The 13,233-nt window shown below is 48.6% G+C and overlaps 1 protein-coding gene across 3 annotated transcripts in view; it reads left to right on the top strand.

Annotated features, from left to right (window-relative positions):
• Window positions 1–13,233, top strand: part of LOC119962749 (probable E3 ubiquitin-protein ligase HERC1) — a 594,360-nt gene that overhangs the window by 77,599 nt on the left and 503,528 nt on the right. For all 3 annotated transcript variants that reach the window (XM_038790765.1, XM_038790766.1, XM_038790764.1), the window contains 3 exons: window positions 1,807–1,903; window positions 5,610–5,753; window positions 11,573–11,700. In XM_038790765.1, coding sequence (XP_038646693.1) covers window positions 1,807–1,903; window positions 5,610–5,753; window positions 11,573–11,700 — 369 coding nt within the window. The remainder of the gene's footprint in view (window positions 1–1,806; window positions 1,904–5,609; window positions 5,754–11,572; window positions 11,701–13,233) is intronic.

The raw sequence follows: 13,233 nt of genomic DNA, 5'->3' as shown, positions 1-13,233 counted from the left end.
GTCCCCCCCCCTCAACGCCGGTACCCACACCCCGTCCCCCTCCCTCTGAAGGCCGGTACCCACACCCCCCCCTCTCTCCTCCTCCCCCCCCTTCCTTCCTCCTCCCCCCCCCTTCCTTCCTCCTCCCCCCCTTCCTTCCTCCTCCCCCCTCCTTCCTCCTCCCCCCCTCCTTCCTCCTCCCCCCTCCTTCCTCCTCCCCCCTCCTTCCTCCTCCCCCCCTTCCTTCCTCCGTTCCCCCCTCCTTCCTCCTCCCCCCTTCCTTCCTCCGTTAGTGGGGGGGGGGGGGGTGTGGCGTTAGTGGGGGGTGGGGGGGTGCGGCGTTGGAGGGGGGTAGGGGTGGTGAAGGGGGTAGGGGTGGTGAGGGGAGGGGGTTGGGGTAGGGGCAGCTGCGTGCAGAGGGGGGGCGACGGTGCGTTGGCCCCGGGCATCAGTCGCCCCCCTCCTCTGCACGCCGCTGCCCCTACCCCAACCCCCCCTTCACCACCCCACCCCCTACACCACCCCTACCCCCCTCCAACGCCGCACCCCCCCACCCTCCACCCCCCACTAACGCCGCACCCCGCCCCCACTAACGGAGGAAGGAGGGGGGGGAGGAAGGAAGGGGGGGGGAACGGAGGAAGGAAGGGGGGGAGGAGGAGAGAGGGGGGGGTGTGGGTACCGGCCTTCAGAGGGAGGGGGACGGGGTGTGGGTACCGGCGTTGAGGGGGGGGGACCCGGCGTTGAGGGGGGGGACCCGGCGTTGAGGGGGGGGTTGCGGCGTTGCGAGAGATGGGGGCGGCGTTGGGGGGGGGGGGTAGGTGTGGTGGGGAGGGAGGTAGGGGTGGTGTGGAGGGGGTAGGAGTGGTGGGGAGGGAGGTAGGGGTGGTGAGGGGGGGGGTTGGGGTAGGAGGCAGCGGCGTACAGAGGGGGGGGGGGGCGACGGTGCGTTGGCCCCGGGCATCCGTCGCCCCCCCTCTCTGCACGCCGCTGCCCGCAACCCCCCCCCCCCCCCGATGCCGGAACCCCCCCCCCCCAAATGCCGGAACCCCCCCCCCCCCCAAATGCCGGAACCCCCCCCCCCCCCAAAATGCCGGAACACCCCCCCCCCCCCCCCAAATGCCGGAACCCCCCCCCAAATGCCGGACCCCCCCCCCCCCCAAATGCCGGAACCCCCCCCCCCCCCCCCCCCGAATGCCGGGTCTGTCTCTCCTCCTCCTCCTCCAAAAAACGCCGGGTCTCACCACTTCCGCAGCTGGTGAAACTGACGCGTATTCGCGTCAGTCAGCTGCTGGCCCCTCCGGGAACGGAGAATAGCGGCCTAAAAGAAGGCTCCGACGCCGGAGTCATGTACACCGATTTTTCTCGTCGGAAATCGGCGTTACGACGGTCTGCGGAGAATCCCGCCCCTGAAGTCTCAAACTATCTATTCTCTTGTATACTGACTGATCTGTGCTTTTTTGTTTTTTTCAATTTCGTTTCAGATTTATAGCATTTTTTAGTTTTTTTGAATTGATATTCAAGAATTGGAGAAGATCTTTCTTTCAGATTGGTGGTCTGTAATGCAATAATTCCAAATATACAATAACTTTAATACTGTTGATTTAATAAAATGGGAAAAGTAATATTTGGAGCAGTTACTGACATTGTATTAAATTGGTAATCGTGGCAGACAAATTAACCTTATTTTACTAACTTGATCAACTTAAACACTGACAGTTTAAAGTTACATCATGATGCATGATGTTATTTATTAAAAATATTAGTCTGCATGAGATTCCAGTTGGAACAAGGCAGTCACTAATAATGCATGTGACTTTTCTTTCATAGATTGTGGTCTGCGTGTCAGCAGGATACAGACATAGTGCATCAGTTACATCTGATGGAGAGCTTTATACTTGGGGAGAGGGAGACTTTGGTAGACTTGGTGAGTACTTAATGCAAACTGGATGGTTCACTCGGGGATTTTGGAGGGCAGGTCAGTAGTGTTGGTGAATGTGTACACTGTAGATTTCATGGAGGGTGGTGGTGACTATCCTGGATGCAGACATGCATCAGTTGCTCAGAGATTGGAATGGGGTCTTGGATCCGAAGGAGGACCGTTCTAAGCCAAAGTCTTTGACTCCTTTGTTGGGGGGGTGAATTTGTTTGCAGCGTTTATGAGGGAGATGGGTGGGACAGACCCATGGAGGTTTATACACCCATGGAGCATGGGGCAGCACAGTAGCATAGTGGTTAGCACAATTGCTTCACAGATCCAGGGTCCCAGGTTCGATTCCCGGCTTGGGTCACTGTCTGTGCGGAGTCTTCACGTTCTCCCCGGGTGTGCGTGGGTTTCCTCCGGGTGCTCTGGTTTCCTCTCACAGTCCAAAGATGTGCAGGTTAGGTGGATTGGCCATGCTAAATTGCCCATAGTGTCCAAAATTGCCCTTAGTGTTGGGTGGGGTTACTGGGTTATGGGGATGGGGTGGAGGTGTGGGCTTGAGTAGGGTGCTCTTTCCAAGAGCCAGTGCAGACTCGATGGGCCAAATGGCCTCCTTCTGCACTGTAAATTCTGTGATTCTGTGAGTTATCTTTCTTGCCAGTGCACAAGGTCTATTCACGTATTGATTTTTGTATTATGTGGAAGTCCCTGTTGCTGGGTGTGCGGAGAGCGGCATATTTGGCAAATGTAATTTCAGATCATGCCCCACACCTGGTAGATGTGGTGCTGGAGTGGAGGCTGGGAGCTTAGATATTGAATTGTTAGGAGATCTGAGATATTATGAAGGAGACAAGGGCGTTTGATGAACTTTCGGATTTAATAAAAATGGGGAGGTCTTGCTGTCGATGTTATGGAAGGTGTTAAAGGCAGTTGTGTAAGGAGAGATAAGTGCATATAAGGCACAGGTGGATAGGGAGGCTAGGGAAGAACGGCAGTGGCTGGTGGATGATGATCTGGAGGTTGGTACAGTAAGAAGTCTTACAACACCAGGTTAAAGTCCAACATGTTTTCAAACACTAGCTTTCGGATCACTGCTCCAACCTCCAGACGATCTGGAGGTTGACAGTAATTTTGCGGAAGGTCCCACCCCAGAGCTATTGGCTAGTAGGAAGGTATTACAGACGCAGTTTAACTTGGCGAACAAGAGGGTGATGTACGTATATGGGGAGAAGGCCAGCTGCTTGTTGGCTGGCCAGTTGAGATGGCAGACGACTTCTCGAGAGATTGTTCTGGTGCTGGATATGGGAGATGGGCTGGTGGCTGCGCCCGAGAGGTGAATACGGCGTTTGAGGTGTTCACGAGAGGCTATACAGGTCGGAACTGGAGGATGAATTGGACATGCAGGAGTTTTTGGAGGGGTCAGAGTGTGCTACATTGGAGGAGGAGGATCGGGAAGGGTTAGAGGAGTCACTGGGGTGGAGGAAGTTTGGAAGGCAATCAGAAATAGGCAAACGGGTAACCAGGGAGACCATGCAGACTCCGCACAGACAGTGACCCAAACGAGAATCGAACATGGGACCCTGGCACTGTGAAGCAACAGTGCTAACCATGCCACTCCTGGTTAGTGGAGACATTTGAGGACTCGATGACTGGGGATGGCTCCCGGAGACGATGAGGCAAGCATCTATCTCGCTCCTTCCGCAGAAGCAGAAGGACCCGGTGGAATGTGGTTTATATCAGGCAATTTTCTTATTGAATGTGGATACAAAGATCCTGGCAAAGGTGCTGGCGCTCAGATTGGAGAAGTACTTCCTGAGCATTGTTGGGGAGGATCAAACAGGGTTTGTGAAGGGTAGACACTTGTCCTTTAATGTGCGTCGTCTGTTGAACATGATCCTATCTCCACTGGGTTTGGGGGGGGGGCTGTGGCAGGAGGTCATTGTGGTGCTGGCGCGGAAAATGCCTTTGATGGGGTAGAGTGGAAGTATCTGTTATGGAGCGGTTCGGGATCGGGCCCAAGATTGTGTCATTGGTGAGACTGTTATGGAAGGAACCTAAGGCTAGTGTTCGCATGGATGATATGAGCTCGAAGTTTTTTCAGCTGTATAGGGGAACTAGGCAGGGGTGCCCCTATGTCCCCGCTCTTATTTGTGTTGGTGATAGAGCCTTGGGAATTTGGGCGAGTCGGGGGGGGGGGGGGGGGGGGGGGGGGGGGGTCCAGTTATTGTACATTTCTGACCCAGTCCGTACAATGGGGGGCATAATGGTGCTGTTGAAGCGGTTTGGTGCATCCTCTGGGTGTAAGTTAAACTTGGAGAAGAGTGAGTGTATTTCGATTACCCTGCCGCAGAAGGGAGATCATTTGAGGGTGTTGCCTTTTTGTTTGACAGGCACTCATTTTAGATATTTAGCAGTGCATGTAGTGTGGGATTGGGCTCGGCTTCATAATTTAAACTTTGAGTCTGGTGGGCCAGGTTAAGCAGTACCTACGGAGGTGTGATAACCTCCCTCTGTCCTTTGCAGGCCGAATGCAATCTGTGATGATGAACATTTTGACACCTTTTCAGTTCCTATTCCAGTGCTTGCTGGGTTTTTGCGGGGGTGGAGAGGCTGATGTTTCACCCTTTATTGGATAATGTTGCTAGGATCAGTTGAACGGTCCTGCAAAGGGATTGACAGTCAGGGATTTTGGCATTGCTGACCTTGATCTACTATTGGACGGCAAATGCAGAGAAGGTGTTGGGTTGGTGTGGGGATCAGGAGGCTGTGTGGGTAAAGATGGAGTCGGACTCACGTAAAGAGACAGGGCTGTGGGCGCTGGCAACCTCTCCAGGGATGTATTCAGGTAATCCAGTGGTGGTTCCGGCATTGAAATTCTGGTGTCCATTTCGGCAGCATTTTAAATTGGGTCGGATGTCGAAGATGTCACTGATTTGTGATGATCTTTTGAGCCGGCAAGACTGGATGCCAGGTTTTGTGGCTGAGTGAAAAGAGGGTGGATGGCATAGAGGACTTGTTTCTTGAGGACAGTTTGCAAGCCTGGAGGAGCTGTCGGAGAAGTTGGGTTTTCGTAGGCAGAAAGCTTTAGATATCTGCGTGTGAGGGACTTGCGAGGAAGGTTTTCCTGTCTGGGTCTGTATTCATTGGAGTTTAGAAGAGAGAGGGGTGACCTTATTCAAACGTACAAGATCATGAGGGGGCTTGGCATGGTATATGAGATGTTTTCACTAATGGGAGAGTCTCAAACAAGAGGACATAGCGATAAAGTGGGGGAAACTTCTTCTGGTGGAGGGTGGTTGAGGCTGGATGTTTATAAGTATTTAAAGTGGAGGTAGATAAATATTTGATAGATTGAGGAATAGAGGGTGATGGGGAAATGGCACAGAAAAGGAGTTGAGGCTGGCATAGATCAGTCAAAATCATATTAAATGGCAGCGCAGGCTTGTAGGGCCTGGTGGCCTAGTCCTTCTATTTATTCTGTTGTGTTGTATTCTTGCGAATTGGATCAGTGTGGTGTTGCCTGTTTCTGTTTTAGTGTGCTGTCCTTTTTGTTGAAGTAAAATAAATTACAATTGCTAACATTCAAATGTTTGCCGTTTTCTCAAATTTGATTTTAAGTTTGTTACATTTTCAGTTGCAGAATATGTCTGTAGGTGCATAAGTTATTTAGCCTGATGGTATATCATTTGTTTGTTTCTGTAAACTTCAGGACACAGCGACAGTCATAGTCGTAATTTGCCAGCTCTTGTGAAAGATATCAGTAGTGTTGGCCAAGTAGCTTGTGGCAGCTCCCATACTATTGCTGTGTCGCAGGATGGACGAACGGTGTGGTCATTTGGAGGGGGAGACAATGGTAAGCTGAATCCATCTTCATTCTTTATTAAACAGAAATGTTAGAACATTTGTAACTTGTGCACATAAATTCATAACACTTTTGAAGGTGGCTTGAGAAGTTGAGATGACTATTCAAAAAGCATATAGAGTCATAGAATTTACAGTGCAGAAGGAAGCCATTTGGCCCATTGAGTCTGCACCGGTCCTTGGAAAGAGCACCCCACTCAAGCACACACCTCCTCCACCCCATCCCCTTAAACCAGTAACCCCAATTAACCTTTTTGGACACTAAGGCCAATTTAGCATGACCAATCCAATCCACCTAACCCTCACATCTTTGGACTGTGGGAGGAAACAGGAGCACCCGGAGGAAATCCACGCAGACACGAGGAGAACGTGCAGACTCCGCACAGACAGTGACCCAAGCCGGGAATTGAACCTGGGACCCTGGAGCTGTGAAGCAACTGTGCTAACCACTCTGCTACCGTGCTGCCCCATATGGGATCCTTGGCTTTAAAAATTAAGGTCAGGAATGCAGCAGTATGGAGGTTTTGCTAAACTGTTACAAATCACCAGTTAATCCCCAGCTGGAGTATTGTGTTCAATTTTGAGCACCATACTCTGGAAAGGATGTCAATGTCTTGGTGAGGGTGCAGGGACAATTCACCGAGAATGGTTCCATGGAACAGTTACTTTGATTATGTGAAAGACTGGAGAAACTGGAATTATTTTTCTGAGAGCAGAGTGGGTTAAAGGGAAAGTTTATTTTATTGAAAATATTTTTATTGAGCTTTTAACATTTTATATCACAAATCCATAGGGCCAAACAGACCAAAACAAAAATCAGGGAAAGAAAACGTTCCACCGACAGCTGTAGCAATAGCCTCCCTTAGTGAAAATATTTATCTTGCAGACTTTACATTGCAAGACTTGCCCAAAACATGCATTGTTTCTCTTGGGGGCATTCTCGCGCTCTCTCTCTCTCTCTCTCTCTCTTTCCCCAACCCCCCCCCCCCCCCCCCCCCACTCTTTCTTTCTCTTCGTTGTTCCGTGGCTTGCTCTGTCTGGCAGGAGTCTCTAGGCGATCAGGGAAGCAAAGGGTAGGGCGTTAACCCCTCCCCGTGAAGAGCTCTGGCTGCTCTGATACCCTAAATACTGCCACTAGTGGACAAGGCTCCATCCTCACTCCCACAACCTTGGACATGTTCTCAAAGAAGAACATCCAGTACCCGACAAGTCTGGGGCACACCCAGAACACGTGGGAGTGGTTGACTGGGCCTCCCTGGCACCGTCCACATTTGACCTCCATCTCCAGAAAGAGCCCAATCATTTGTCAGCTTTGAAAAAGAGTCATTCAGACTCAACGTTAGCTCCCTTTTCTCTCCACCGATGCTGTCAGACCTGCTGAGATTGTCCAGTATTTTCTGTTTTTGTTTCAGATTCCATATCCGTGGTAATTTTGTACCTTGGGTCATTCCCTCTCAGGAGCTAAAACCTCTGTGAGTCTCTCGCCCTGTCTCCACCTCTTGAAGGAGGCTTCCGTTGTTGTGGGAATGAACCTGTGATTATTGCAGATGGAGGCCATGGTGGACATTTCGATTAGTCCAAAGTGCTGCCTCATTTGATTCCACATTCGTAGTGTGGTTACTACCACTGGGCTTTTCGAGTATCTGGCCCCGGTGGGATGCGAGTACGGTTGTGGCTAGCTCGGAAGGATGTCCCTGCACAAGAACCTTCCTCCATCCTCACCTGCTCCACTCCTGGTTCCTTGACACATCCCTGTATTCTTTCTGCGGTGGACACGCAAGCGCACACGCACGCGCACGCACACTCATGCACTCACAAACACCATGATTGACTTATTGACGGTGTTGAAAAAGACCTTGGGAATGTAGATCGAGAGGGATCTGAATAGAAAGTCAGACCTGGGCAGCACGCTCATCTTGATGGTCTGCAGTCTCCCTGCATGGGAGAGTGGGAGTGAACCCCACCTCTGCAGGTTCTTTTTAACTTCCTCCCTCAGACTCATCAGGTTCCACTTGTGGATCCATGTCCAGTCATGGGCTGTTTGGATCCCCCAGATCACAGAGTTTGATCTGGGACAGCTTGAACGGCAGCCGCCCAGCTCTGCTTTACCCCCTGTGAAGGCTCCAAACTCTTTCAGGAGTTTCATTATTCTTTACATGCTGGCCAGGGATAGAGGAGTAAGTCTTCTGCACGGAGAGTCTTCCCTTTGAATACTTCTCCATCCCTTTGTTGCTCTAAGGGTGATTGCCAGTGGCTCGATCGGCCGGGCAAACAGCAGAGGGGAAAGCGGGCACCCCTGCTTCGTGCCTGTGTGTAGTTGGAGGTATACAGAGCTGGTGGTGTTTGTCTGAATAATTGCTATGGGAGCGCTGTACAGTAGTTCCACTCAAGAGGTGAACTCTGGTCCAAGCCCAAACCGTTCCAGTACCTCTGAGGTACTTCCATTCAACCCTGTCAAAGACGTTTTCTGCAATTAGAGAGGTGATGATCCCCGCGGATTGGGTCATTATCATGTTCAGCAGGTGCCTGATGTTCGCTGTTAGCTGCCTGCTCCTGACAAAACCCATCTAATCTTCCACAACTACCTCTCTCCTGACCCTTTGCTAGGCCCGTCGCCAGGACCTTAGTGTCGGTGTTGAGGAGTGAGCTGGGTCTTTAGGACCCGCATTCCATCGGGTCTTTGTCTTTCTTGGGGATCGGCGATATTGAGGCCTGTGCCAACGTTGGCGGCAGGGTACCCCTTATTAATGAGTCTGCGGACTTTCCCCGCAGGTGCGGGGCCAGTGCTAGCGCAAATATTTTATAGAAGTCCATCTGGAATCTGTCTGGCCCCGGCACCTTCCCCACCTCCAAGGAGTTGATGCTCTCCATGGCTACCCTCCATTCTAATGGTGCTTCCAGGCCCCGTCCCCTATCTCCCCCCAAGACCGGCATGTCCAGTCTGTCCAGGAATTGCTTAATCTTCGTGTCCCCCTCTGGGTACCCTCCGATAAGCTCAAAATGCAGAGATGCTAGCATCGTGACTGATTCTCCTGGTCCTTGACCTTCCCTTTCAGCAACCCTTAGGTTGCCACCAACCTTTCCACCTCTGTCTCCAATGAGACGATCCATAGAATCCCTACAGTGCAGAAGAGGTCTTTCAGCCCATCGAACCTCTGAAAGAGCACGTTACTGAGGACCAATCCCCCCACCCTATCCCCGTAACCCACCTCGGGGCAATTTAGCATAACAAATCTACCTAACATGCACATCTTTGGACTGGGAGGAAACCAAAGCAGCCGGAGTAAACCACGTAGACACGGGAAGAATGTGCAAAGTCCACACAGTGATCCGAGGTTGAAATCGAACCTGGGTTCCTGGTGCAATGAGGCAGCAGTGCTAACCACTGTTCCAAAGTGCTGTCCAGTTGCTCTGGTCAGTGACTGCCTTCTCCAGCTCCCCGATGTTTGCGTCTAGTCATTGATCCGTCTTTTCCAGCGCCACTTTGAAGGGGCCTGGGTGTCCGCAACTGCTGCCTTCACTGTTGCCATCATCTCTAGTTTGATGCCGTCTCTGCTTTAGGAGTTGCTGCGTTAGGAGGTCCATCCATTCGCTTATCAGGAGATAAAGTCCAGCATTTGCCTCGGTGACTCGGCCTGTTCGGGTACAGCCAGCTTAGTCCCACACTGTTTGCTTGTCGTTCAGCTGATCTTCCTTTCCAGGCTATAACTGATCCTGCCGTCTTTTCATCCCCAGAATTGATTGCGGGCATTTTTTGGTAACTGTGGTGATCCTGAAGGAGGATAGGAGGAGTTTTTGAAAACTTAATAGCCTATTTGTGGGCTAAAAGTGCCAAAATTCTTACTTCCAGAAGGAGAGCCACCTTTCCTGTGTCCGCACAGCACATCTTCTTCACCGGAAGTCTGTCGGTTCAAGGGAGAATTAATAGCAGCCTTGAAAATCATGAAGGGTTTTGAGAGAGTAAAAACTCCTTTCCACTGAAAAGTGTTGCGTACTAGGGGACATGGATTTGAGGGATTAAGCAGAAATGTCAGAAGGGAAATAAGGAAAATTGTTATTGTACAGCAAATTATGATTGGGAATGCACTGCATAAAATGTTGGTAGATACAGATTCAAGTGTCGGTTGAAAGGGAATTGAATAAATGCTTGAAATTCTGAAAGGAAGTCATGGGGAAAGAACAGGGATAGTTCTTCTGAGAGTGTCACAGGAACAATGTCTGGAATTGCATCCAGTGCTGTGTGATTGGATAATTGACTGCAGTAAACAAAGCCGCTTTTTAGAACATTTTGATTTAATGTTGTGAACAACATTTCTGCCCACATAACATGTTCAGTAATCATCTTTTCCAATAATATGTTTAAGCTGTGTTTTAAATCCTGAAAAAATCAAATCTGTGTAGACATTAATTTTTCATGTTATACATTTTGAAAATTCTTGTGCTTCTTGATGGAGAAAAAATTGTCTGACTATTCAAAACTTTGAGCTTGGATGTATATTTTCCTATTGCATGAAGAGAAATAAATCCTGTTCAAACCCCATGGCACAATGCCTTCTGGATATGGTTGTCAGAAGACGACTCTGGGTCCATTTGGTCCATCTCTTTGCAGTTTCACCTAGGAATTCTAATATTCTTGTTTCTTTATTTGTTGGCAAGAACCTGTCTAGTTCCTTCTTGAAACCCATTAAGATTTCCATGTATTCCCTTTTTTAGTAAAATATATATTTTTTGTATTTCATATGTTCTTTTGTTGTCGTTTAGTTTTTAAATATAGCTCCTTAGTGCTTAGGGGCTGGTTTAGCTCACCAAGGGGCTGGTTTAGCTCACCAGGCTAAATTGCTGGCTTTTAAAGCAGACCAAGCAGGCCAGCAGCACGGTTCGATTCCCGTACCAGCCTCCCCGGACAGGCGCCGGAATGTGGCGACTAGGGGCTTTTCACAGTAACTTCACTGAAGCCTACTCGTGACAATAAGCGATTTTCATTTCATTCATTTCATTTAAATTCTATCTGTTGCAGAAGAACTTACCTGGATCCAATTTCTTGAGTCAGTCATTTGAGTTATCCATATTGCTGCTGATCACATGATCTCAATGGCAACATTTTTTTTAAAGCTGTGAACAACATTGGGCAGCATGGTAGCGCAGTGATTAGCACTGTTGCTTCACAGCACCATGGTCCCAGGTTCGATTCCCAGCTTTGGCCACTATCTCTGCAGAGTCTGCACGTCCTCCCCATGTCTGCGTGGGTTTACTCAGGGCACTCCGGTTTCCTCCTGCAAGTCCCGAAAGACGTGATTATTAAATGAATGGGACATTCTGAATTCTCCCTCAGTGTACCCAAACAGGCACCGTAGTGGATTTTCACAGTAACTTCATTGCAGTGTTAACGTAAGCCTACTTGTGACAATAATAAAGATTATTATTATTATTATTATTAATGCTGAGTGTGTTCCAAGGTAGTTATCTAAGGATTGAGGTAAAATTAGCTGCTTTTTCTTTCTGTTGGCTCATCATTTCAATATTATGCTGTGTCGCTCTCAGCAAACTTTAGACTTTGAACTGGATTTTATGCCCCCCTATCAGTGGATTTGATATTGGGAGAGTGCTCATAAAACCCAGCACTGCTCTCCCTGGCCGCCCTTTACCTGTATGAAATGTTTCAGGGTGGCAAGAGAGGCATTGGGCAGCCTGCCCAAAGCTAGAAGGTTGTACAGAAATAAGTAACGCAAAAAAAAGTTTGATACCATCAATGTTATATTGGATTTTCATTTTCTGATCCATTTCCTAATTGGTATAATTCTATAATCTTAGGTAAACTTGGTCATGGGGAAACTAACCGAGTGTACAGACCAAAGGTAATTGAATGTTTGCAAGGACTGTACATTAGGAAGGTGTGTGCCGGGAGCCAGTCTTCACTTGCATTAACTTCTGCTGGACAGGTAAAGGAATAACTTGGTGGCAGATTTATCATTTAACTGTGTGGATTTCTGTATTGATATTGTATATACAAAATCTGTAGAGAATCACCATCATCCTAGCTATATAGATAGAGAACAGAAGGGGAAAGATACTTTCACAGAATCCTAGAACCCTACAGTGCAGAGAGGCCCATCAAGTCTGCACAGACCCTCCGAAAGAGAACTCCACCCAGCGCACGTCTCCACCCAAAGACTTGCAGGTTAGGTGGATTGGCCATGATAAATTGCCCTTAGTGACCAAAAGGAGAGGTTATTGGGTTACGGGGATAGGGTGGAAATGAGGGCTTAAGTTGGTCAGTGCAGACTCGATGGGCCGAATGGCCTCCTTCTGCACTGTATGCTCTATGTTCTATCCCCGTAACCCCACCTAACCTTTTAAAATATGCTTATGAATGCTAAAATTGTTACATTAACTTAAGTATTTTCAGTCTGATGACATGACAACAGACATGGGAAAGTGAGAAATTTGTTATAGTCTAATACACAAATAATTGACTATGAAAGAGCTTGCCCCGCCCCCAGCCCCAACATACTTCCCAAATTTTAATTTGATGCTTGTGGATGAGATTTTAAAATCTAAATATACAAACACCTATGGCATGCATTTTTGTAATTTATTTTGTACAATGGAATCCAGATTTCAATGCAGAAGAACATTGATAGCTCTTTCTTATACGTGACTGAGAATTGCTTTTAAGTTCAGTTGTACACATAGGCCAGGATTATTTTTGGGGAGTCTTACCACCCACACAAAGGTCGAGATCAGCGTGTTATTTCTCCCAAAAAACGACTTGGGCAGAAAGATTTGAAGACTGTTGAACGAACAGAACCTTGGGAGAACGTTCATTGTAACCATCTGGATGGTTTCCGCCAATGATAACGGGAGGGTATCCATCTCTTCCAATGCAATACTTCTTCCATCGGGCAGGAGATACAGACGTTTGAGAACACGCACAAACTGACTCAAAAGCAGCTTCTTCCCCACTGTTACCAGACTCCTAAATGACCCTCTTATGGACTGACCTCATTAACACTACATCCTGTATGTTTCAACCGATGCCAATGCTTATGTAGTTACATTGTATACCTTGTGTTGTCCTATTATGTATTTTCTTTTATTCCCTTTTCTTCCTATTTACTTAATGAAATGTTGAGCTGCTCACCGAAAAATACTTTTCACTGTACCTCGGTACACGTGACAATAAACAAATCCAATCCAATCCACCTTCCACCTCTACCAGACTGGTCAGGTTCAACTTGTGCAAAATGGCCCAATCATTAGCCACCCGTATCCCCAGGTACCTAAAACTAGCCCTAGCCAGTAAACGGCAATCTCTCCAGATCAGCTCCCTACCCTGGAGGGTTTGCCGGAAATACTTCACTCTTGCCCACGTTCAATCTGTTTCCTGTGAAGGAACTAACTTGCTCAGCATTTCCATTATCTTCCCCTCATTTGAGGGAGGGTCCGTAAAATACAATAATATGTCGTTCACG

This window comes from Scyliorhinus canicula, chromosome 3 (assembly GCF_902713615.1).
Source record: "Scyliorhinus canicula chromosome 3, sScyCan1.1, whole genome shotgun sequence".
Classification (NCBI taxonomy): Eukaryota; Metazoa; Chordata; class Chondrichthyes; order Carcharhiniformes; family Scyliorhinidae; genus Scyliorhinus; species Scyliorhinus canicula.
The sequence above is the reverse complement of the archived record's forward strand: the minus strand, read 5'-3'. Positions and strand labels throughout refer to the sequence as shown.